Source organism: Apus apus, chromosome 2 (assembly GCF_020740795.1).
Source record: "Apus apus isolate bApuApu2 chromosome 2, bApuApu2.pri.cur, whole genome shotgun sequence".
NCBI lineage: Eukaryota > Metazoa > Chordata > Aves > Apodiformes > Apodidae > Apus > Apus apus.
In genome coordinates this window covers 102423538-102449171 of record NC_067283.1, presented here as the reverse complement: position 1 = coordinate 102449171, position 25634 = coordinate 102423538, and the positions used below count along the sequence as shown (strand labels likewise).

The 25634-nt window shown below is 37.6% G+C and overlaps 1 protein-coding gene across 4 annotated transcripts in view; it reads left to right on the top strand.

Moving 5' to 3' along the window:
* The window catches only part of GNAL (G protein subunit alpha L), a 195355-nt gene that overhangs the window by 108578 nt on the left and 61143 nt on the right, over window positions 1–25634 (top strand). For all 4 annotated transcript variants that reach the window (XM_051612826.1, XM_051612828.1, XM_051612829.1 and 1 more), the window contains one exon: window positions 24207–24304. In XM_051612826.1, the coding sequence (XP_051468786.1) occupies window positions 24207–24304 (98 nt within the window). The remainder of the gene's footprint in view (window positions 1–24206; window positions 24305–25634) is intronic.

Genomic DNA, 25634 nt, shown 5'->3' with positions numbered 1-25634 from the left:
TATTGAAGTAGTGACTTACTGTGCTGTTCACTTAAAGCACCAGCCACGTTTCAGGTGTTCAGTGTAGATGGAACCGTAGTGTAATGTTACATCTGTGTGCCAGTCATCACTGATTTTGAAGTGGTGTTTTGAAATGACCACATTCTTGTCTGCTTGAATTAGTCCTGGCACAAGTGGTAGGTTTCATGAGCTTCAAGTATAAATGGGAGAGTGGGTTCCAATTTGGAAGTGTCCATTCTTGCCTGCTGGCTACAGCAGCAGCGCATTTCCCCTCCTGCCTAGGCAAACGGGGAGCTTTCACCAGGATCTTGAAAGCAGCAAGACAATGAATGCCTTAATACGGTCTGAAGGGGTCTTCTGCCAGGTTATGCATGTCTATGAAAATTGACATTCAGGTCTTAATGTCAAATATTTACACAGGCCTTTGAGAATGATCACCAAATACTGCTGACCATATCCAGAATAAACATTTTATACTGTAAAGGAAGAAAACTATGAGTAAGTGGTTCTTTTGTGGATCCTGCTTTACAACAACAAAAAGAAGTAATTTAGATATTTTTTATGAAGGTTGCTAATAATTTAAGTCCCTTACAATTTATCCTTATTTAAATGTTATGGCATGAAAGAGAACAGCTTGGTCATTCTAAATACACCATAATTGTTTACTGCAGTGGGGTGTTGTCTTCTCTGAGCTATTTCCGTAAGAGGAAATTACTTATTTCATATTTAAGCTGTAATACTCTCCATGAATGGCACAAATAGGTCAATGTCATAAAAATAATCATTCTTGAAATGACAGTTTATTTTAATCAATAAAATGTGGAAATTCTTCGTAAGTTCCTGATTTAAATCCTAATTGCATTTGGAGGGTATTAGGGCATGTTCTTCCAGTCAAGAAATACCCAACTAACTGTTCAGTCAGAATTACAAAATTGACAAATATAATCTAAACAGTTATTACAAATACAGCTCTTCATTAATTTTTCAGTGCAGCAGCATTTCATCTAGAAATGCTGACTCATTGAAACCAAAAGTTTTTAAGAATTCAAGAAAACTTGGAAAAGTGTTTCCTAACAAAATCGGCTAAACGCACAGCCAGGGAGAGCTTCCAAGGCAGACAGTCAGAGCACTCATCTGGGAAGTTTGGATTTCTGCTCTGCCTGGTTCTCAGTCAGAGGGCGAAGCACGATCTCTCTTTTTTCTAGAGGACTGTCAGGACCGCTGGCTCACTGGATTTGCAGAAATTCTCTCTGTTTTGTGTAGTAAGTACAGGCTTAATCTGATGTATGTTGAGATAAAATACATTTCCTTTTTTAAGCACATGTATCTTAAAACAGCTTTCCTGCTGAAAAAATGAACAAACAGCAGCAGTTCATGGTATCGTGTCACTTTACTGTCCAAACAGAAAATGAAGGTTTCTCTATAAGGAAAAACCATCCTAATCCATTAAAAATGGACTATCTTAGCTCGCTTGAGCTGATGTTGCTAAAATACCTATCCCCTCAGCACAAAGAGCAAAAACCAGGAAATAACAGGGTCCAATATTATGCTCTTCATCCCTTTTACTGGCTAGAAAACACTTTCACCCTCAGCTAGTTTCCTCCTATAGTCATAGCCAGGACGCCAGGGCCTTTGGGTTGGAAAGGGTGGGGTCTTGGCTCCTGTGTTGCATGGCTGGATGTTGATGTGTTGTGCTGATTTGTAATCATTTACGTGCCTCATACTTCCATATGTGATTCCATAGTCACAAGTATTACTGTACTAAGTATCGTAACAAGTTGTAAAGGGCAGGGGAAAAAATGACTGTTTTGGACTTGGTTCTTACAGAGAAAAAATATGAGTGTTCCTGTTTCTAAATCTTAAGAAAAACAAAACCCTAAGTCAATCTACCGTATAAATGAAGTCCCTAGTAAGTCTTGTATGAGAAACTGAATCCAAATAAATTGTGTTTCATATAAAGAATGGTTTCAAAATTCTTTTACTGTAGAAAATATTAATTCTTATAAATGGAATATCTCTTAGGAATTTTGTTGAAATAAATAGATCCCTAAAATAGAGATTCACGTATTTATTTGACATTTGTCCCTATTCCTCATCAATCCCTTTGGGCAAAGCCAGAATCAAGTTACGAAAATCAACCTTCTATTTATCTCTGCAGTTTAATCATTTGCAAATTATCATTCTTACTGATAGCATTTATAATAATCTACTTGTGTAAGCATGTGTGCATTCCACTGAATCCATTTTTCCATTTATGTGTGTTGTTCATTTAAGATAATTAGAAATCGCAGTAATAAGTCCTGAGTTGAATATTCTATGAAAGCTTTACAAGATGCTTGTGTTGTCTTTATGCAAGCATATTTATTAAAAAATCAAGATAGTGCTTACCTTTTTCTTGTGTAATGGTGTTGCTAAATTGAGAAAAATGTGGGGGTTTAGCTGCAGCTGAATTTTGATTTATTTTGTATTAAATAGTGCTAACTTCTGAAGTAGCAGGTCAAAAGGGGAAAAGTAATTTGATGGTAAATAATTCCAGAATATTTTTAAGTAGTATTTTAAATATGAAGTTAAATTTGGCAGCAGGAACAAAACAAAGCAGATATGTTTTGGCTTTTAGGATTAGCAGCACTGACTATTGTGTCAAGTCATTCTCTGTTACTTCTAGTGGTACACAGTCAAGGATAATTTTTTAATTTGACTAATGTTGATACAAGTTGGAAGGCGAATACAAAACTATTTCAGAACCAGTGAAGGAAGACTTTAAGCTGTTCTCATCAGAAGTTACATGTTGCTTACCAGATTATACATTGTTTGTCTTTTGCAATGCATTTTTAATCTTCCTTATTTTTGAAGACATACAAGTTGCATTGGCTAAGAAGAGAAACGTTAACCTTCAGTTAAAAAAAATACCTGAACCCTGATAATACCTGTTCAAGTGTATTGCCAGCCTTTAATAAGAAAACTCTGCAACAGGTTGTCAGTAGATGTTTATTTGCTTTCTTGCTTTTTATTGATTCATTGGAAATAAGATAAGTAACAGTGACCTAAACTGTTTCAGTGAAAATTGGACATTACTGTAGGGAGTGTCTGTTTAGTCAGAGTCTTAACATATAGTAAGGCCTGATCAATATAATGGAGATACATTAAAATATGTGAGCTAAGGTGAAGTAAAACTTACTCTTAGAAACCCATAGCATAGGGAGAGCAGAACACTGTGGGTACCAAATATTTAGGTTTGTGGGGTTTTTTTACAGAGAGCACTCATAAGCAGAAATGAAGGTGGACCTTTTAGTCCCTTTCAGCTAGAGTGCTTGCTTAAGTAGCACTTTCTTTCTGCCCCTTTCTTCATAAAAGAACACTAAAGACAGGTAACTCTTGTGCTACATCTCCAAGACCTAACACCCCTTTTCATCTCATCAGCCATGCTAACTCCACAGGACCAATAGTACCTAGGTACCTAGGAGCTCTTTTGCCTTAAGTTACTAGCAGGGTGATGCTTAGGGTAGGTGCTGAGGCTGATTCACAGAACAAAGATTCAGATCCATGATGAATGTTAGAAATCATAGAACATCTAATTTTTTTTATTTTTTTTTCATTTTATTCTCTCTACTTCAGCCATTGCAAATTTACTCCTTAACTTGTGAGCAGGAAAACAGAGTTGTGATGTACTCTGCCAGGTTAATTGGCTGTTCATAAAATTGCAAAGGAAGAAGAAAAAAATGTTTTCAGTGACTACACTCACTACAGCATGTTCTGAGTTTTCTCTTGTCTCTTGGTATTCTTGTGTTTTCTCCTTGGCACTTTGCATTGTTAACATCTGAAGATAAACCATCATAACCAAATTTGCACGTTTGTCCCCCCCTCATTTAAACAATTAATCAATGTTCCTTAAATTATTTATTCTCTATCAGTTTGTGAAATGTACATCAAACTGCATTGCCTTGGGCTTTGATATCAGGCTCTTATTGTCTTACAGCCATTTCAGTCTATTTTAAGCCTAGTTTTATACCAGGTTTTGTTATTTGATTATTTGTAACAGTGCTCTTTAAACTGCCTGCTACAGATTTTATGTTGCACATACTGATATGGCTCAAGTGAAATAATTTCCCCATTAAAGCTTTTTGTTAATTGAGAGGTCTTTAGGTTGTCAGAAATTGAATGAAGTAAGGAAAGATTTTTGAATGCCAGAAAAAATAATTAAAAATCCCTCTTTTATGTAATACTTTGTTGCAAAATACTGTAGAAGTCACAAGACAGCATCGGTAGGGACATTTTTATAATTGCTAGAGGGTCAGTTGCAATGGTTGTAAATTCTTATCAAGTTAATTAATTAGTTATTAAAGCTGACCTTTTTTCCTTCAAGTTTCAAAAGTTCCTCTTAAGAATGCTTAATTTCCTGTTAGGAACTTTTTTTTTTTTCTCCTATTCCGATTATTTGGAATGTTTTATTTCTCTCCAAACTCTCTCTCCCTTCTCCCTCCTCCCAGCAGTGTAAAGGAATAGAAAACAAATTTAAAACAAATGAAAAAAGCCCAACGCAAACAAACAAAAAAAAAAACACTTCCAATGCTTCCTCATGTTAGAGGAAGCTGCTTTTTAGCAGTGCATTTAGTAAAATCATGTCTTAAAAATCACGTCTTGCTTGAGAGCTAGCATGTTCAGGAGAGGGAGATCCCCACCTGAGAAAACCTCTGGTGTTTTTCTGCAGCTTGACTGAAAGGTCAGAGTATTCTGTTCAGGAATATACCTGCATCTACACCTGGATCCTCACAGTCATGGTGTATCGCAACCTTCCCGTGCAGAACTGCAGGACTTCTTGCCTTGAACTGCAGCACTCTGGCCGAGCCCACCTGGTTCTCCACACCCTGTGACAGCACCGTTGATTGGTCTGTTACGGATTTACTTGTGCTCTCTGCATGGAAAGCACATTGGTCAGTTCCTCATCTTTCATCTGTTCATCTGCCTTTAGGCATCAGACAGATTGTATCGGCATCCCGAGTCCTGACATGAACCTGTGGAGCTACAGCAGTTAATACTAGTTAGTAGTATGCACCTGCTTGGTAGCTGGTACAAAAGATCTGTTAAATAAGTACTTGTAGGCTAGATCTTATGTGTATTATAGGAGCTTTAGCAATATGAAAGAAGCTAAATATTGTGGAGGTTGAAATATGCCACTGATTTAAAAATTAAGTGGTGCTAGTTGTGGGACCTAAATCTAAATGTGTTCCTGAAGAGTGTTTAAAAAATTTCTCCTTTTCTAAAGGGTGGAAATACCTCATCTGATATATTGGAAATTTGGAGTATAGTCATGTTCTCTGAGTGGTTTCTGAAAGAGGATGCATATGTAGATCTAAGGAAAAAAAAAAAAAAAAAAAGATAAAGAAACAGGAAGAGGAACAGACCTGGACAAAAACAGTCATTGTAGTGAGCCTGTTTCCATCTCAGGTTCTTCTGTCTTCTGAAGGATTCGTTGAGCTTAATTAGATGCTTGTGAGGTTCTTGCTTGTCCTTCTCGTTGTTGGTTCCTTCTCCAGAAAGAAAGCAATCTTTCACCCACAGTGCCTGCCTTATTTGTTGTTGCTCTTTTCTCTTTGTTATATATGCTGCCCCTCTCCTCAATTAACCAGGAAGAAGTTTCTCTTTACAGCTTCTACCCCTTTTGTCAGGCAAAACCCCCAGTTAAGCAATCTTCCACTCCCCAGAGAGTTTCGTTCATAAAAAAATTATTTGTCCTTGGCAATAACTATTTCTTTTTGTCCTAGTACTCCACTGTCAAAGTGTTGTGACTCTCTTTCATTAGTCTGTTGCCCGTAGTTTCAGTGGTTTTGGGAATTTGGCTCAAATAAATAAAGTTTAATATAAAAAATAATTCATAAGTAAGAGTTAGTTTTCCGAAATAGTCTCAAAAACTCATTATTGTTACATTTGAAACTTGCTTAGGTAGTTTGCTAGAGTTGTTGCATGGAATTCACAGACAAACTCACATGCACTGTGTATTTTATATTTTTTATATGGCTATAATTGATTTTTTAAATTTATGTGTTAGACATCTTGGGATTAATTCGAATGTTGAGACCTAGTTACCCAATTTAATGAAGTAACTACGGATTGGTGATACTCTAAGGATTTTTTTCATATTTCTTATTTAGAATTGATTTTTCTTATTTCTTTTGGCTTCTCAAATATGTTACTGATTTTTCCATTCTTTGACATAAATATCTATCTTCCAAATACCCTTGCATCTGTTTAAAGATCCTTGTACTCATCTGTACTCATCTGTAGACAGTGTAGCTGTGGTGGGACACCATGTCAGTGTGAAAGTCTCTCAAAAGCCAAAGCTTTTGTGTTTTGCTTGGTGTGTTTTTGCAATACACTTATTTTTCCTCTTTTAATAATTTCTGCAGTGATCTAGGTACCAGTAAGGCTGCTTATTTTTTAACATAATTTATAAAGAAAGCCTCAAAGACAGAGAAAATAAAACTCCTGAAGAAAAGGCAAAAGCATGCTGTCTCTTTCAGCAAATAATTAAGTTATATACTGGCAAACACATACTGGAATTCCATGGTTGCCCTGGCTCTCTGAGTGATTTAAGCAATATATATAATCCCAAATAAATTTAATCATGAGAAAAGTCAGTGTAATGATTTAGTGTAGAGCTATGATGTGCTTTGGCTGCAACTGAAATACTTCATGACCTATGCCTAAGAGCCATTTTGGAAGGGCACATGAGGTTTTTTTACTGATTATACTTAATAAAAGCTACTGAAAACAGTTGTTTTCTATGGGATTATCAGTGTAGAATGTAACACTTAAATAAATTGCTACAAATAGATACTTTTTTCATACATCGTAGGAAATGCAAGTTGTTTTGTAAACCCAGAGTTTGTCCTATTATCAGTTGTCCTATTATTAAGTGCTGTATTTGATTTCTCTCCATTAAATGTTTTGACTCTAAATCAGGTAAAGCACAGTCTTTTCATATGCATCAAATTGAGTTTTCTTGGGGCACTGTCAGTGCCCAGAGCAAGCTCGGACACCCAATTCCTGCGGTGTCCCTGTCTCTCTCCTACTTCTCACACTGGCCACAGCCAGGCTCCCACCCCAAGACCGTGGCAGGTGTCGAAGGTGTCTGTGCAGATCGTTGCTTCTCCTGGGGCAGAGGCCCTTGAAAGGGGGACAAGCATTTGGGGAGCTGCTCCGTATGGGCACTAACCCCATGAGGTGGGCATGTGTCTCCTGGGAAGGCCAGGAGTGGGCCTCTCTGTCCTCCTCTGGCTTGGGCATCCCAATGGTTTGGCATGACAGAGTGGGAGCCCCAGGTTAGACAAGAGGCACCCATTTGTTTTACAACCCATTAGGGAAAAGTCTGTGCATCCACAAATAAAGTGCATCCTTTCTTCTAAAATTTGCAGACAACACCAAACTGAGCAGGAAGCTCAAGGGTAGGAAGGCTCTGCAAAGGGACTTGAACAGGTTGGATCAGTGGGCCAAGGCCAATTGTATGAGGTTCAATACGGCAAAGTGCCAGGTCCTGCACTTGAGTCCCAACAACCCCATGCAGCACTACAGACTCAGGGAAGAGTGGCTGGAAAGCTGCCCAGCAGAAAAGGACCTGGGAGTGTTGATTGACAGCTGCCTTAACATGAGCCAGCAGTGTGCCCAGGTGGCCAAGAAGACCAACACCATTCTGGCCTGCATCAGGAATAGCATGGCCAGCAGGAGTAGTGATATTGCCGCTGTACTCAGCACAAGTGAGGCTGCACCTCAAGTACTGCGTGCAGTTCTGAGCCCCTCACTACAAGAAGGACATTGAGTTGTTGGAGTGAGTCCAGAGAAGAGCAACCAAGCTGGTGTAGGGTTTGGAGAACAAGTTCTGTGAGGAGAGGCTGGGGGAACTGGGAATGTTCAATCTGGAGAAAAGGAGGCTGAAAGGAGGTTGCAATCATGTGAGTGTTTACCTCTTCTCCCTGATGAATAACGGTAGTATGAGAGGATATGGCCTGAAGTTGTGCCAGGGAAGGTTTAGACTGATATTAGGAAGAATTTCTTTGCTGAAAGAGCAGTCAGGCACTGGAACAGGCTGCACATGGAGGTGGTGGAGTCACCATCCCTAGAGGTATTCAAGAAATGTGTAGATGTAGCACTTGAGGGCATGCCCTAGAGAGCATGGGGGATTGTGTATTGTTATTCATTTTGTGGAGTGTGTGGTTATGATTTAGTGTGAATTTTTTGGTTTGTTTTGTTTTGTTTTCCTGGCTGGACAGTTGGACTCTGTGATCTTAGAGATCTTTTCCAATTGCAACTATTCTGTGACTTTTAAGATATTGGTGCTGACACTAAATATGCTGTGGAAGAGCAGATTGGATGTTGATACACACACAGATAGGCGTGTTAAACAGATGTGTGCTAATTTTAAAAACAGGTTTTATTTCTGATAGATTTTTATTAAGGTCTAATAAGCAACAAGAAAGATGAGGGAAACATTTTCAGATTTCAACACTTTATCTGTTTACTTAATGTTTTAACAAGAGGGCTGGAAGTTGGATATGAATACTTTTATGTTTTATGACATGTAATCTAATGATACGGTCATACAGCAGCTGCTTTCTGTAAGGTATGTTAGATAATCTGTAGGTTTTCTAAGTTAGTTCCTGGAAATTTTATCTTTCATTTTGCTAAGCGCATTATGAGCAGATATGGTTACAGTTGCTACATGGGAATACAGTGTGGTATAGCAGTAAATTACATTTGGGAGTTGTTAATGTGTTTATAAATCTGCAAACAGAAAATTTTCAAGCCAAAGGTTTGACTCCATGTTTTAGAATGTACTGGATTTATACTGCACTAAAGGAGAGTAATTTTATAAATCCAGAAGGATGTTTTAATTGTTCTTAATGCTGCCATTGGAATTTCTTTATTTAAATCAGTGATCAAATACATAAAGTTGAATATAATTTATAATTTGTACCTGTGAATTTTATTTGCAACAGGACGTATTTTTGAGGACTGACATTTAGGAAGAACTAATTGGTTTTATATGTGCATATATAAAAACCAACATATAAATATAAAATAAGAAATGCAAGGTGCAGGACTGATGAGGGAGCTTGATAGGTGTCACCGTTTTACAGGAAAGTTTAATAACCCTTTTGTTCTAGTCACAGGGAGCATAACCTAGGAAAATGTGATACAAATCAAATTTCTTCAGGGCTTGTTATGTTCATACATACTTACTAGCATATCTATGCAGATAGATCAAGGTAGCGTAGCTATGTATGCTGACCAAAGAAGGTTTTCCACCATCATAATCATACTTTCTTTTTGAATTATACAATTCATGTGTCGAAGCTTGCTCCTATCAAATATTTGTGTTCACACCAGGTTTTTGCTGTTGCACTGCTGCTCTTTTGCAGGCATGAATTTCTCACACACTATTCAGACATAATTATTCTAGCAAGACTTGATGATGTACAGCTAATCTCTGCCTCTAAGTGGGGCGTGGGGGGGAAGAGTTTACAGGTTTGCTATAAAAATTGTGGGGTTTAATACATAAGAACTCTTATATTGTAGCTGCTACCTAAGAAAAAATGTTTTATTTCAAAGATTGTATTTATTTACTGATATTCCATTATACCTTCATAGTCCTTTTTCTCCATAAAAAGGTTTAATTTTTTTCTGTTGCAATTCTGTTGTCTATAGTCTTTTTAGGAATTTAATACAATTCTGCTTTTGGAAATGTTTAGTTCATTCAAATTGTTACCTGAAGCCAGTTGACAGGAACCACTGAGCGTTTTTTATGAGCTCTATCAAGTCAGCTCAGTTAGCTGTCTAATCTTTGGCATCTATTTTAGAAAGAGCCTTTGAAGTTTATTTAATTGAAAAGTGGCAAATACAAAATATATATTCTGGCTGCCTGTTACTGTACCAAAAATATGAAGTGTCTTTTGAATCCTACTAGTCAGTTCACTTCCATAGAAGCAGGTATGTTTGTCTTGTTTATCTTGTCGCTTGCCTCTAAAGGGAAAACCACTTTTCCGTATTCTCTTGATAATAGGTATCTTTTAGTTTACCAGCCATTAGAAGTATATCTAGTAATGAACCAGATAGTAATTGTGCATTAAGGGACTATCAGCTTTGACTTGTAATTTACAAGTGTATGATAAACAGATAGGATCATAGATGATTATTGACAATAGACAACTATATTTATTTATGCTATTTTTAGATTTTTTTGCATGCCTACATTTATCTTTATGTGTGCTAGATTCTGTAGCTATTGTTGAGCAATTTGGGCAGTATAGTTGCTCTCCTGTTTCTACTAGAAATGTAGAAATAAGTTATTGCTAGATGTCCATGGTAGTCATCATCAACAGAACTTTAAGACTGCTGTTGTGTTAAAATGCTGTTTTGAGAAGCCACCATTTTCACTAAGTTTTTAATAATTGTTTGGGTGAGACCAGCAGTCTGTGCAGGCTATGTTGACGGCACAGTTCTGCCAACGCACTCACCAAGAGCAAAGGATGGTTCCTGCCCATTATCTGTTTTCAGGATGTCAGTCTGCAGGACTCAGAGTGCAAAACTGTCCTGCAAATAAGTGGCAATTACTGTCTTTCCTTGAGAAGAAATTGAGGAGGAATGGGGTGGTTCCTTTGGCTTCCTTCTGTTAGCTGTATTAGCCTTGACATGGCACTAGCATTTAGGCTCCAGCCTATCCCAAAACTAAGTCAGTGCTTGAAAAGCCTTGCTTCACCTGTGATGTCTGAAATTGCTGATGGCTATTGAAGCCTTGCACAGGATTTACACTTTATGTACTTCAATAATAAAAGCATCAGAACTTCAAGTTAATATCAGGGTTCTGTTGCACCAGGTGCTTGAGGTTGCAAAAGCAAAATGTCCTCTAATCTTTTCTGAGGTTTGCTGCTGGTCTGCAGTCAGCCCATTTTGTGTGGGTGATCATCCACCTTGATGGACAGAGCTAAATACTGGGCTGTGTGGGTAAACATTAAGAAACTAGAAAATTTAAAATACACAGTGCATTGACAATTTCAAAACAGTTTCTAAAAAGTCAATGAGTGTGTTAGAGAATTAACTTATATTTTTATAACTATTTCTAAGGGACAAAAATCAGAGTTTGTATGGGGGATGTGAGTGTCCTTTAGTTTTGCAAAGAAAAGTCACAAAGCTCTGTTATGTGGATGATTATTCTTACGTGAAGATTACTCTGCTCTTTACCCACATTTTATCATAGTTTATTGTAAAGAAGCCTGTGTGAAAAATTAGCACTCTAACAAAAGGATAATAGGTAAAAGGCTTTAATGTTTAGTACCTGGTTTATGTGCAGCATAAATGCAGTTTCAAAGTGTGATCCTGTAGAAAGCAAATCCTGGAAGCAAAGTGAATTTCCTCGTCTTACAAACTGAATCTGTCATGAGATTATCTTTATAAGTAGCTTTAAAATGTATATCAAAATTTTGTTTAATTAAATTATATTGCATTAAAAATAAATCTTGGTCTATAATAGCTAGATAAGAAAGCCACAGCTTGAAAACAGAAACAACTGTATATGAGGAAAACATTTATGTTTCACCAAATGTGTCATACACCCAGTAAGACTGCTTCAAGAACTGGTTAAAAAAGTCTTGAGTTCTCCAAGTCAGTACCTTCTTGTTTTTTTACCTGGAAATAAACCAGCATTCCCTTTTTATACTTAAAAATTTATTGTTTGCTTTAAATGTAGATATTCTCCAGATATATGAAACTATTTCACAGTGTTACAGTCTGGACTTGGTACAACTGATAAAGGATTTCACTTCTGGTATTTACATACATTTTCTGGTTTAACTGCAGAAAAAGTCTGTGGTAGGAATAATTAAGAAGGCTCTTTCCCTCACTAGTGAAATGCATACCAACTTGGAAAATTTAAAAAGCTATGGATCAATAAACAATGGATCAGTGGACATGTAGAGAGGAAGAGAAGTTTGGGGTGATTTTGTTTGCTTAATTAAAAGTAACTACTGGTGATTTTACAACCCTCAGTTATCAAAAGTCTGGTTGCTTAAAGGCAATAGTCTACCATGCATTTGCTCCTAGTAACCTTCAAGGAGATCGCTCAAAAGTTGGGAACAGCCTGTATGCATTTGTAGCCCAGCAGTATCTCTTCGTCATTCATTCATTCACAGGAAGCAAAAAAAAACAAAACCAACTGTTTGTGGAATAGAATTTCCGTAGAATTTTAGAGTGATTGCTAATGGAAGAAGTTATTTCTGTATCATTTCAGTCAGTTGGTTGGGTTTTGTAACAAAAGGCAACTAAAGTCCTTACTTGAGTTGTGTCCAAATTGTTTTAAGGCATCGCTCAGAATTTGCACATGCCTATCTGAGGATTTCTCTCCAGATCCAATTCAATTAAGTTAGTTCACGTTTTTTGTCTGCCAGGTGTAGCATCCAGTAGTCCATTTTTGGTCATGTACAACTAGCCTCTGGTGTGGAGGTTGCTGATGGTCCTGTGGTTGCTTGGTGCCCCTGATAGTTTCTATGGCACAAGTAGTATCAAAGAAAGCTGTGGGAGAAGGTGCAGGGAGGTTCCATGGGGACTTGCGTGGTGGTCTCATCACAGTTGCTGGAGGCTGGGGGGGTCCAATATCAATGACTTTTCAACTTGCTAGTTCTGTGTTTTACTTTGGTAGGCAATACTTCAGTTGGTGGCCGTTTGATTTTAATTAATCAAAAAAAAATTGTTTATCAGCATTTCTGAGATGAACGTGAATTGTTTCTTTCTGTTCAAGGAACTCTGGCAGTATCTGCCTTTTAAACTGAGGGAATTACCTGTTTTTAGTATTTCACTCTATTATTTTATCTCATGTTCATGCTTCAACATCATGTATTGAGATTCATTAACAGTTCTTTGGCAGTCACAAGGCACTAATCATCTGTTTACAATATTGATCAGCAGCTTTCGTGTTAGGTTACATCTGAACTGAAAAATAATCCTTCAGAGAATAGTAAATAAAAAACTGAGAATAAAGAGAAGAAACTAGCTTAGGCTATATGTATTTTTCCAGGTACCCCGGAAATGTCTGCATCACAATAAGCTGGGCTCCCTTAACTTTCGGCTCTGAAATTTTGACAGAATTTCTCATCCACAAGTTGTTCATTTTGCCTGGTTATTTATATTCATAAAGACAGTGGTTTTTACTCCTACAGATACAGATTTCTGTTGAGTTTTAGGCAGTTTCTGAGTTGCAAGAGTATTTATGGGACAATAAAAAATACTTAGGTTCTGATGCCTCAGCAACTCCATTTGTTATGGTATATACATTCTTCCTGTATTATACGTAATACGGTGTTGTCTCAGCCCTTCAAAATGACATGCTTTGCAGAATGGAAATTAAGGACTAAACACTAGGAATTAAAATCTTGCTTTTTTGAAGTCACTAGCTAAACTTCTTCCAAATTAGTCTGTTTGATTTCTGGGGCTTAGCACCGTCGGGACTAGCACTGAGAGAATATTGAAAATGGCATAAAATGTGGCCAAGATTTACTTAAGAATCTGTAATACTTTTCAGAGTTTTATTAAGATGCCTTAGTCTTACTGAATAATAAGACACAGTAGTTCTGCATCTATAAAAGTTGTGAGCACATGTCTTCAAACGATGGAGTTCCTTTAAAGTATATTACTTTCAGATAGTAAAAATTACTAGTTCCTGCAGTTGTTTCCACAGGCTTTTCCCAGAATAGCTCTGAAAGGCAACAGCTGTCAGATACAAAAGACAAAATGTTTTTCCTTTGCAATCCGTATTCAGATACTTATATCTAAATTTTGTAGTTGTTAATTTAGAAAAATTGGTTTGCTGAAACTTTTTCAGAGATATAATAAATACATGTATATCCTTTTCCTGCTATTATAAATATTACAGAATGAATAAGTTGCTGTGTTGAAGCTAGTCAGTCTTTCTCACATGGGTGAGGACAGGAAAAAATGCCAAAAAATAGAGATAAAGTTGAAGAATTTAGATAAAACTTGTGCAGAGGAGTAGGAGGCTGCATAGATCTGGCAGCAGTGGACCGACTTTACCGTTACTTTCCTATTTAATTGTGACAGTTGCTGAAGTGGTGGATGCTGCCTGTTAGTCACATGGTATTGTCAGCATTTATTTCCGAATCAAATCTAGAAAAGGAAATGAGAGTTCTCCGTCCTTGCAAACCACTTGTCTGGTAGGAAATCACTTACAAATAATAAGGTATGTACTAAAGCATGAAATAGTTCCTTGATGTATGACCTTCAAAACTGTTTTAAGGAAAACAGTTGAAGCTGTGAGTAGTAGAAACTTTCTGTACTGTAAGAATTATAAGCTGCAGGCTTGTGTTTTTTCAGTTTGCTAGATGATTGTCTACACTATGGAACTGTATTTACAGAAGCAGCAGGGGTTCCCTGTGGGCAGGGACAGGAGAGCTGCCTGGGGATGGGGGAGAGCTGTGTTCTTCAGCTTTGTACTCCACAGGTCTGACTCTGTTGGGGGTATCCCCACCATCTGGTTAATGAAAACAGAGGCAGACTTGTAAGAAGGGCTGAGAGCACTGCAAGAGCAACTTGCATAGGGGTCAAGTTCTCATTGTCAAAAGGCGACAAAGTGCACATTTAGTTTATATCTTCAAAGCAGCAGGCGAGAATTAACTGTATGATTTTCACTGCTCAGTGAAATAATAATCCACCAGAGGATCTCTGGGTTTTTTTACTGATTTGTGCCAAAGTGCATTGTGGCATGGAAAAGATTACTGTCTTACTATACAGCTAATAAAAAGCGTGATCAGATACAGTGCTACTCAAGATTTAAAACTGTAGGATATTCAGGTCCAACTCTGCCACCTAAGTTGTTATTATTGGCTTGTATTTCAAAAAAATAACAATAATAATATTCCCTGCTTTAAAATGCCAGAAGTTTACCCATTTGTAGTATGTGTTTTGTAGCAGTACTTTTCACTTCTATAACAGTCCTTCATCAGGTATCACAGAGTGGTTTGTACATACTGACTGGATCTTATGTTGATGTGTAAGATAATGAAGTATAATGTTCATTGCAGTTTGTTACACAGGGGCCCAGGAGTTAGATGATTGCAGAACCAGAAGCAGTAACAGAAGTGCTGTGGGTTGATTTGCTATCTTCTGCTCTTAATTGACTCCACTCTGGTCTTCCCTAATTGGATACTCACATTTTGATATGCAAAACCTGTACTCTTTTGCAGTGCCATTATTGCTTTTAATAATAATAATTAAAAAACAAAACAAAACAAAACAAAACAAAACAAAACAAAAAAAACACAAAAAAAAAAACCAAAAAAACAAGAAAACATCTCCCAGTGTTTTTCAGTAATTTTTTCGAGTTTGAAAGGTCAGTGCTCTACAAAGACAACTGTGTAATCAGCATCTGGCTCAGAGGTAAAAACCACCTGCTACAAAATTTTATAAAGTCAGTACATATTTCTGATACTTCTATTTGGTCAGTACCATGAAATTTTGTATGTTGTTCAGTACTTGCAGATTTATCTCATGCTGTGTCGTCATGTGTACACAAAAAATTCTCCTTGAGGGAGTTATCCCTAACTTTTTCTTTTCACAAGTGCTGCAGAAATGCAAAGGGAGGCAATGTTGCAGGATTGTGTAACACATCTTGTAACTACTTGCACAAATAATGTGGAAGGGTTGTGGTTTTTTTTTAATTAAGATCTTTATGTACATTCAGGGAGAGGTTCTAAAACAGACAAAACCAAAATATCTGTAAGGAAAATAATCTACATGAGCTTTGCATCCTTGGCACAACACAATTTTTAAGCACTATATACATTAAGTAATTTGCTTAAATTATTTCTTTCCTTAGCAGAAAGCTTTATGGCCCCTTCAAAATAGCAGGTAGGCAGCAGCATTCAAGGATTTGTGATGGGAGACTGAAAAGTTGAAAGCTTCATTGTTTAGCTCAGAAAAGAAAGCCAGTGTTTAATGGGTAGTGAAGAAAATCCATGGAACTGCTCTTTGACTTACAGTGCATTTTTATCTGTCAAAGCCCATCTTATCCACAGCTCTGGCACTAAAATATTGCAAAAGCACAAAATCATGTATTTATTTTTGCTTTTGCTAGTATGATGTAAAGAACTCTCAGACCTTTTTTAAATATTTAACATATATGAGTTTGAAATCTATTAATATATTTCTTGAACTTTGTAGAGGAGATCTGAGGTCTACGATATTGAACTGGTTGATTTCTATAAAGTAAGGTGGCAGATGGAACATGTTTGTAGCAGGCAAAAATAGAACTGCTAAGACAATCAGCCTGATAACTGTACACACTTCTTGGAAATGTAGAGTAAGAACTTAAAAGTCAAGTCACAAAAATAGTTCAAGAAAGGGATGTAGAATGTATTGTGCTGGTTGTACTCCTAGTTTTTGTACATTGTCAGTTAGCTCTGCAACTGATAAATTTTGCCTACATAGAGCGGCATGTGGTAGTTATTTGAAAATGGTGCTTTTATAGCTTTATAAATGCTGTTTGTTTCCCCAGCTTCTGTCCTTACACTTCCAAGTTGGATAAGATTCTTTTAGGAGTCAATAAAATAATTTTGTTTTCTTGGAACATAAGATGGACCAACACAAGTGTGTTCTGTGAAGGTGGTATTTACCATCCTCCCATGTTAGGCTCTAATGAGCTGAGATTAGTCTTAGTGCAGACTGATCATGCTTCAAGGCTGTTGCCTCCAGCCTGAAAAAAGGCAAAACAAGTCCAGTTAACAGAGAGAGAAGGTAGATCCGGGTGTATTATTCTGTAATTCTCTTTGGTAGATCCAGAGTTAGGTTTTGGAGCGGGTTTAGAGGCCGAAATGCTACTTTGCCTATCAGAATGAGTCACTAACTAGCAAAGTAATTGCATTGATTATTGCACATCCACAGATTACAAGAGAAAATACCTTGCAGAGGGTGGAGGTTGTATTTTTCCTAAATGTTTCTGTGTAATTAATACTACCAAAAGTGCTAGCACTTTAGAAACATCTGAACCCTACTGTTAAACATGGTCCTTCTTGCCAGTTGACCACTCCATGTAGGCATGGCTTCAGTATTTCTTGGGTGCTAATGAAGGTTTTTGATGCCACTGCTGTTGGAAAAATTCAAGTTTTGTAGTCTGCTTTTGTTTTAAAATTGTCACTCTGTTTGTCTGTCTTTGTTGTGTGTATTAGTTTGAGCAGCTGCACTTTGTATACCTACAGCAAAACAGCTCCCTTGTTAGACAGAAGGTTTCATAAAGGATAAAGTGGAGCTCGCTGAGCCATAGGGGACACTTTTGTCTCATAAACAAGAGGCTGATTAGTGAGAGACTGTACTTGTTTGTGGAAGAGGTAACTGAGCAGGCTTCCTTCTCTCTTGGGTGGTACTTTACACCATAATTTCTGCATTAAGTCCATTTAAAAATTTTTGTTCATATAGCTTACAGTTGAACTCAGTGGAAGTTCAGGAGTGAAGAGTATTTTTAATAGAAAATTAGTTGTTACACTTGGCAAAAATACGTAAGTAATAATTGGAGGCACTGAAGCAAATTGTCACCCACTGTCCATTCTGGGTTTCTGGTAACATCAGTTTACAACTGTCTCAGTTAAACACTGGGTTAAAACTGAAGTTTTAAGTCAGGCCTATGTAACTATATAAAAAATTATCCAGATGACTTTTTAGTTTTATTTTTCCCCTATAAGACCTTCAGTCTTACATTGCAGAGAAAAACCTGGGCAAGGGAAAATAAAAACTGTACAAAAAATTGCACTAAAAGGTTGTTTGCCTGACTCTCATCTCCCTACCGTCTATCTGATTGGCTGCAAAATGTGGAAGTGCCTTTTTTTTTATTCTTCCTGAGGCACCAGGTATTAATCACTCAGCAAGTTTGCATTATCACTTTTATTATACTTTATTTATAATATTACTATGAGTTCTTAAAAAAAACCCCACAGATTATTTATTCTTTGCTGCATCCTAAAAAATTTTCACTGTTGGATTATATTATATTGAGCTGCCATGTTTATCTAATGGAAAGATAATTATATGTGATTTAAAAGCCTTGGCAAATAAGAAGCTACTGTGTTTATCAGTAGCTATTTATCTATTTTGAGATTCAGAAATGCTTATATAGGGTAAGCATGGTGGTAGACTGCAGAAATGTACTGGGATGTGGACGTAGACTTGACATGGAAAAGTGGTTTTCTTCTTTTGACCGGATTTGTAGCTCTGTATTGATCGTATTGGTCATAATGTGTATTAACAAATTTTTCTGTTTTTTTTTTTTCCCCTTCATTCTTAGCAGTTGCGTTGCAGAGAAAGTTAAATTTAAAGCAGAACCCAGTCAGAGCAACAACGTTGGGGAAGTTTGTCTCTTATTTCAAATTCACGAGTCTTGAACTAATGAGAAAAGTAATATAAAGAAAAAAAACAGAGCACAATAGATACAGTAATGGAACTCTTAAATTTAAATGACTCTAATCTTAATCTGAGTATCTGAGAACTGTTTGCAGCAAGTAGAGACTGTAGAGGCTTGCAAGCGAGTCCTGGGGCCATGAAAATAGCTTTTGCTTTATCCTGTTAAATTCCAGGTTTTACTTGGCTGAAATACAAACTTTTTTAAATTGCCATTCTTCTGTTACTCTACACAGCTTAAGCTACAAAACCCAACAGAATCCTGATACACTTACGTGATTTGTGAAGTGTTGCAGCCAGAGCAGCAGCAACCCACCTCCCCACCCCAAAACACCCAGCAACTGCGGAGCTTTCTAGAGTGAGAGAGGGAAGCTCCACTAGGCTTCCCTTCACCCGGAATACTGTGCCTCTTGTCATCCCCTGAGCACTGTGTGGAAAAGGGCTTCTTCACAGCTCTCGGGGAAGTGGAGAAAGTGCTAGGTTAGAGTCCTTCCTCCTAGTAATTTCTTCCAGACCATCTTGCCGCCCATCCTCCCCGTAAATAGCACAGTGTCCTGCATCTTGCTGCCATGCTCAGCAGCTTGGGCTGCAGGCTGGTGGATCCAGTTCGGTTTTGACCTCAGATGCAGTACACAGAAAAATACGTTTAAAAGGATGCTTTTTGGATTGCAGAGTCACATACATGTAGAAAAGTGAAGGTAGTTTGCCTATTTGATCTTAATTTGCTTCCACTGGGTGTCATCCCATCAGCTGTCACTCTTTTATTCCAGAAAACTTTTCCATAGCTGAGCGGATGGGAGACCAGGATGCATTTTATTGCGTTGCATGAAATTGCTTTTTGTTTGATTAAGTGCATGAGTGAAGTAGTAACTGAAATTCAGAACAGAAGTGATGACTTTGTTTCACACCCAGAGTGGCAGAACTATGAAAATGTGTAATGTTTGCCACTTAATTAAATAACTGCCAGGCTAATCAGACAGGTTTAATCTGTTTTTTAGATGAGAAATTGTCTTACTGTCCTGAATTTTAGGACAAGACCATGCAATTTTGGCTCAGGGAGATCGATCGTATTTCATATTGATGTATGCAGGTGTTTCCAGGTTTATGATATATTAATGGAAGAAATATGTGGAATAGAAAATCAAGTGGAGTCTTCCACATCACAGTTTCTGCAAGACTGAAAGGTGACATCAGGATAGCTATTAAATGTATGCTCCGTCTGCAAGGAAGTCAGAAAGGAATCTTAATAGAATAAAAATTGTGTTCCTGACCTAACTTGAACTTCTGTGGTTTGTAAAGCAATTAGATTAAAAGTTCTGTTTCCAATATACATAAAGACTTGTTCATGAGGATATGTCATTGTTTAATCCTCATTAATTTTTATTCCCAATTTAGGCAACTGAAAAGTGAAACAAGCCTATTTTTTAGCTACTTGAAAAATTTTTGTAGGACTTATGAGGGGGGATGAGGTTTCTAAGTTAACCTACTAATAAATAAATTTATTTCCAAAATGAGGAAAATTAAATTACAGGAACATACTATAACTTCCAGTAGGACCAAATTGAAAACAGTGCTTTGAGATCTAGCTGTAGTTTATCTGCATTTTTTACCTGTATTGGTTTCTTGGAATGTTTTGTATAGGAATATAGTCTCTCCATTTTTTTCAACCAGAAAATGTTACCTCGAAGTAGGTGAGTAAAAATATTTCTACAAAACTTTTTCAAAATGTAGTTAAAATACAATACTGTTTACATCAGTGATATAGGCTCAGGGGGTTTCTACACTTATGTACATCTTAATTTGTTTTGGGAAAAAGAATCATAACCTGTTTATGTCAACTCATGATTTTTAGATGATGTGCGAATATTTGTAGAAAAACTTCTCTGTTAGTGAAAAGAAAGCTCAGGCGTGCAAGGCTGAGCGTTTTTGTCTCAGGAAGAGTGAAAAATTTTCAGATAATTTTATATTAGTAAATATTTGAGGATTTGGGTGTCACATCTTCATTTTGATCACATCAAAATTATTATATTGTATCATCTAATGAGTGCTATAAAATCTTAGGTAACTGGTGTAAATTATGTAAAATAAGAAGTACCTGTAACTCATGAGACCTGAGGCATCGTAATTTACTTCTGTAATGCTCTAATTAAAATACTACATCCAAAAAATATATCAGTGGTTTTATTTTACATGTATATTATTCACTGCAAATATTTGTATGCCTCTGTCCCTAGGGAAGGGTTTGGATGAAACAGCTCTGTTATGTTTGGTGTTTTTAGACATGTCACGATGTAGGTGTTTTTCATGTTTTCAGGCATAGTACATTATTCCTGGTTCTCTTCAGTATACTAAATATTTTTAGTAGATTTCAGTGACTTTTTTCCAAACGAGGGCAACTGCATGTGCTTGCAAACTAAGTGCATCAGATGCCCCTAGTGATTCTCCATGTCTTGGTTTTCTTCTGTCCCAGCTGAGCTTTCTTAAAGGATCTGGCTCATGAATTTTTAACAGATTCTGAATAGCCGCTTGCCAGGTGTCAGACCCTGCTGAGGTCACAACTTACTCTTACAACATTATTTGTGTTGTACTGACCTAAGGTAAGGTTTTGTAAGTAGTTCTCTGCACCCCAGCAACACTGACTGAAAAGGTTTAGCCCATCTTCCTCTATCAGCTGGAGCAAATCTGAATTCTCTCCTCTGAATTACCCTAGCTCTTCCCCACAGCAGACATTGCCAAAAATGGCTGCCACCCCAAGGGTAGCCGCAGATAGGCTTAGCCCAAAGCCCACACCTTCATCAGCTCACCAGAGCCCGCCAGTCAACGGGGTAGCCATGATGTGGCTGTGGTGGGAGGAGGAGGTGACAAGCACTGGGGTCTATAGGAATGAGTCGTGGGAACTGGGGATCAGGGAGCAGTTGCTAGAAAGCCAGTTGGGCAGTGAGGCCTTAGTTGCAGAGGTTGGAGCTAATGTGATGACTGCTACTTGGATGTTGTCCTGCGATGGAGAGTAGTTTGGGATCCAGACATGTTTGGCATGTGTGAGCAGGATCCTTCCTTGTGCTTGGCTGTGTGCAATGGGAGCCTTCAGCAGTTGAGGGAGAAAAAATACTAAAGAACTTGGAGCAGATGAGAAAAGGGTTAAAAACAAGTGTGAAAAGTTGGATCATGGTACTTGGTGTCTTGAAATGAAGCAGGATTTTTCTGGAAGGCTTTAGTCACCTGGGAAAGAAGGATCGGGTAGCTGTGTGGGAGGCAATTTGCAGGCAAGTGTACTCCTCTGCAGTAGATCGGTACATTTTAATGAGGTAAGTATATTTGCTCCGTTTTATAGGATTTGCTTTGGAGTAGAAGTCTGGAAGTCATTTTAAATAGACTGCTTTGAGATATAATGGTCAGGTAGAAATATTTGAAGCGTATAATTTGGAAACCCTGTATTTACAACATATTTGTAGGGTCTTGGCAGCTGAGCTTCTTTTCCAGAAGACATTTTTAAGAGTAAATAGAGCTCATCCAGAGCATGTCAAAACAGAAGTGCAGTTAGAAACTGATGGAGCTATGCTATTTTATTTTAATTTTTTATTAACTCATTTATTTACATCTGGAGCCATCTCTCAGTCCATCCCATCACAGAGGAAGGGAAGCTTTCATGCTAGCATCCTTCTCCTCTTCCCATCCCCTTCCCATAGGCTGTGAGGAGCTGAAGGGGGCGATTTTTTACATGTAGGTTCCCCTCAGAGATGGCTTTCTGAGCAGGTTGGAATTCCCAGCAGCTGATGATGAAGAGGGGAGGGGTTGGCACACCGTGCTCAGCCTCCATGCCTGCAGCAGGAAGTGCCTGTACACACACCCATTAAAGAGGGTGGGAGAGCTGGGTCCTTTTGCCTCAGGACCCTGACATTTATCCAGAGCTTGTTCCTTCCATTGAGAAGGCAGTACTTCTCTTTGGACAAAGATGCCAACAAGTGAGATCCATTCAGCTGAAGCTTTAAAAATCAGTCAAGCATAGGTTTCGTATTTAAGGACTCTTCTGTGTTTTCTGGTATTTGTCATTCTGACTTTTCCAGTTCTTTCTTTTTCTCTTGTAGTTGTGCTCTCTGTTATGTGTGTCTGCTTTCTCCTTCTACTTACTTAGTTTGATATCTTGTCCTTTCTTGAGCTTATGATCTGCATTGTTTTAAAAAATCATTACATAAGTTGCTAAAATAGCAAATGCAAAATAAACATGTCCTCACCACAATGAAGAAATAAATTCTAAGGGCAGTATAAGCATCTGCCAGTCTCTAACATTGCTTCCTCTTCCAAGACTGTCTGCAAAGGTTTCTCATGCCTGCTTTAACATTCTCCTTTTCTCTGAAGTTTTGAAAACTTCTTAACAAATGGATTTTTCTCTTTACATGGTGCACAATATAGTTGAAAGAAACAAACATTTCTGGGGTTATTCAGGACCTCTGAAGCCATGTCCAAAGCTTAATTAAACGATTTTCAGTACTAGGTTGTTATGAAAATCTTGTTTTGTGTTTTGCCTCTCCTTGAAAACATAGCCAGCAGGCCAGAGACAGTGCTGGGGAGCGGTGTGGGGATGGGCTGGCAAACAATTTCAGAAAGTTTCAGAATTCAGATACTTACATAGCATTTCAACAAGATTATAAAGTGAATAGTGGTATTACACCCAGTTTACACAGAGCCAAATTGAACTGTGGAGAAGCCATTGGTTAGGTTTTGCAAATTTATGACTGACCAATGGACTCTGATGATTTAGTAGCCACGTGAAGGTGTTAAGAGATTGCAAATAACTTCTGTGGTTTAGTTGGCATGCTACTGTAGCGATTTGATTGGAGAGAGAAAAGACTATAATATAATAAAGGAAATATTAATTCGTCTAACCATTCATTGCTTCATTGTAGAAAGCTATAGCTGGAAATTTTCTATATATAGGTCAATTGCAGTTTGACTTACCAGTAATGATGAAACATAAACTGGACTCTTGCTTTAAAAAGAGTTGGAGCATGTGAAGCTCTACAGCAGGGGCTGGAGGAGCTGGCAGGCAGGGTCCGACGTAGCCCTCCGGATGTTTGCATTCGATACAACGGAGCTGTGGTTTCACCATCACCAAGGACAGCTTTCATTCCTCTTTCAAGTAATTCTGAAATAAGCTTGCTGGCAGATATTTCTGGATTGGGTTGCCTGGGATTAGCAACTGGGAAAAGGCTGTTGTGCCAGGCGGCTGCACGGAGGAAGCGGTGTTGAGCAAAAACTCAGAAAGCCTTGCAATCAAATTACTGTATTGCATGAGAACATAGCAGGCAGCGGAAAGCTGTGTTTTTCAGGAAAAATTACACAATATTTCTTAAAGTTACAGACTGGTTCTTTCTCTGGAAAGCTAATGTTTTTAAGCTGAGGAGCTTTTTGCATCACTTTTTTGCCTTTTCCGTGACAGAAGCATAAATTCAGTTAAAAATCCAGTGAGTGTGGTTCTAGGTAACAATTGCACTTACAGTAAATTTTCTGTGTGGACTCGCATGAATTTTGAATACAGTCTTCATTGCATATAGTGTATTGGAAACTTGAGAGCAGCCAGATCTTCAGTATATTTTTCTGCAATTTTGCTAATAAATGTTTTTTGCTCTTCTGATTTAAAGATGTGATCTATTGTTCTGCAAAAGTAGAAGGCATGAAGGTTGGACAGAAGGCGCAACACGTACAGATTTGGGATTGCGAAGACTGAGAAATGTTCTCTTACTTGTTGGTTTTCCAATTTTCAGGAATTCTTTGAACACGCAAAAAAGCTCTGGGATGACGAAGGTGTGAAGGCATGCTTCGAGAGGTCGAACGAGTATCAGCTGATTGACTGTGCACAGTAGTAAGTATTTCTTTTTATGGAATTAATAGCTGAGAATGTAGTAATCTATAACAAGTTAGAAAACATATTTATATTGGACAGACCTGGGAGTTTTGCAGTGCAGCAATTAATGTTTTGATTCTCTGTATAGTCTGAGCATGTATAGCAAAAGTGATTGTTTTATCATAGTTTGCCATTACTATACAGCTAAATATCTTCCCTCAAATATTTAACTGCTTATAAAGATGAGTATGAAAAAAATAATTTTAAATATATTTACTCCGTTTGAAATAGGTTTACATAAAATAATTTCAATTGAAACTATTTAAGAAATGTCAAGCCAGTCTAAGGAAAATGGTGTTTTAAATTCTGAGACGCAAACAGTGCTGAAATTGTTCTTTGTTTTCACATTCCACTAAACTTCTGAGATTTTTAACTGATTTGAATGCATACCAGCATTACTAATATATGGGGGGGGGAAATTATAAGCAGTATTTCATTAAAGGCAGTAATATAATTGGTATTTTCTGCTTCATATACATCAAGTGAAGTTGTACGTGTGTGCTTGACACAGTCATAATCCTTGAACAGTTTCATCTGATTGGAAATGTTCAGAGAAGAGATGCATAGTAGGTTGTGAAGGTGCACATCATAAATGCATTGCACATTGATGAAAACAGACTAATCAGGAAGTAATCCGTTAACGTGTCAGGGCTACAAAACTCAGCTGTCCTTGGTAATAGCCAAGCTCTGAGTTAGACTTTGACCAAAAATATACATTTCATGTGAACTGCTGTTCTGAAAACATATACTCTTACAGTTGCTATGTGATTTAGGGTTTTCAGAGAACACGCTCTAGTGTGTTACCTTTTCTCTAATTGGCAGTATGGTCAGCAACAATGCCACAAGTCTGTTTTGTTTTTCTGTCCTCTCTACTCTAAGCACCTAGGCTGAAGCAGAGGAAGCAGGCCATGTTGCTAAAGGATTTGTCACACTTCTGCCACAATGGGGAATTTTGGTGCTGCGGGTCATAGTTTCTTTTCCCTCTTTCCAGACTATTTTTGGTAAAAAGAAGGAACCAGTAATGATTCATCAGCACATGGATGCAAGGGAAAATTACATATGTGTAGAAAAGAACTTGCTTGACCTCAGTGGACTGAATTCTACAAAACTTGGGCATTTGCTCACAGTCCAGGGTGGCTAGAAATAAAAGCAGTGGTTGTATACCAGAAAACCTGGAAAATTGTCCTAAATGGTTAGCAGTGGGTTTCCCCTCTGCCCTCACCCACCACCACCACCGTGGTACAGATCTGAGCTATACTTGCTGAAAAGTCCAGACCAACTGTTTAAG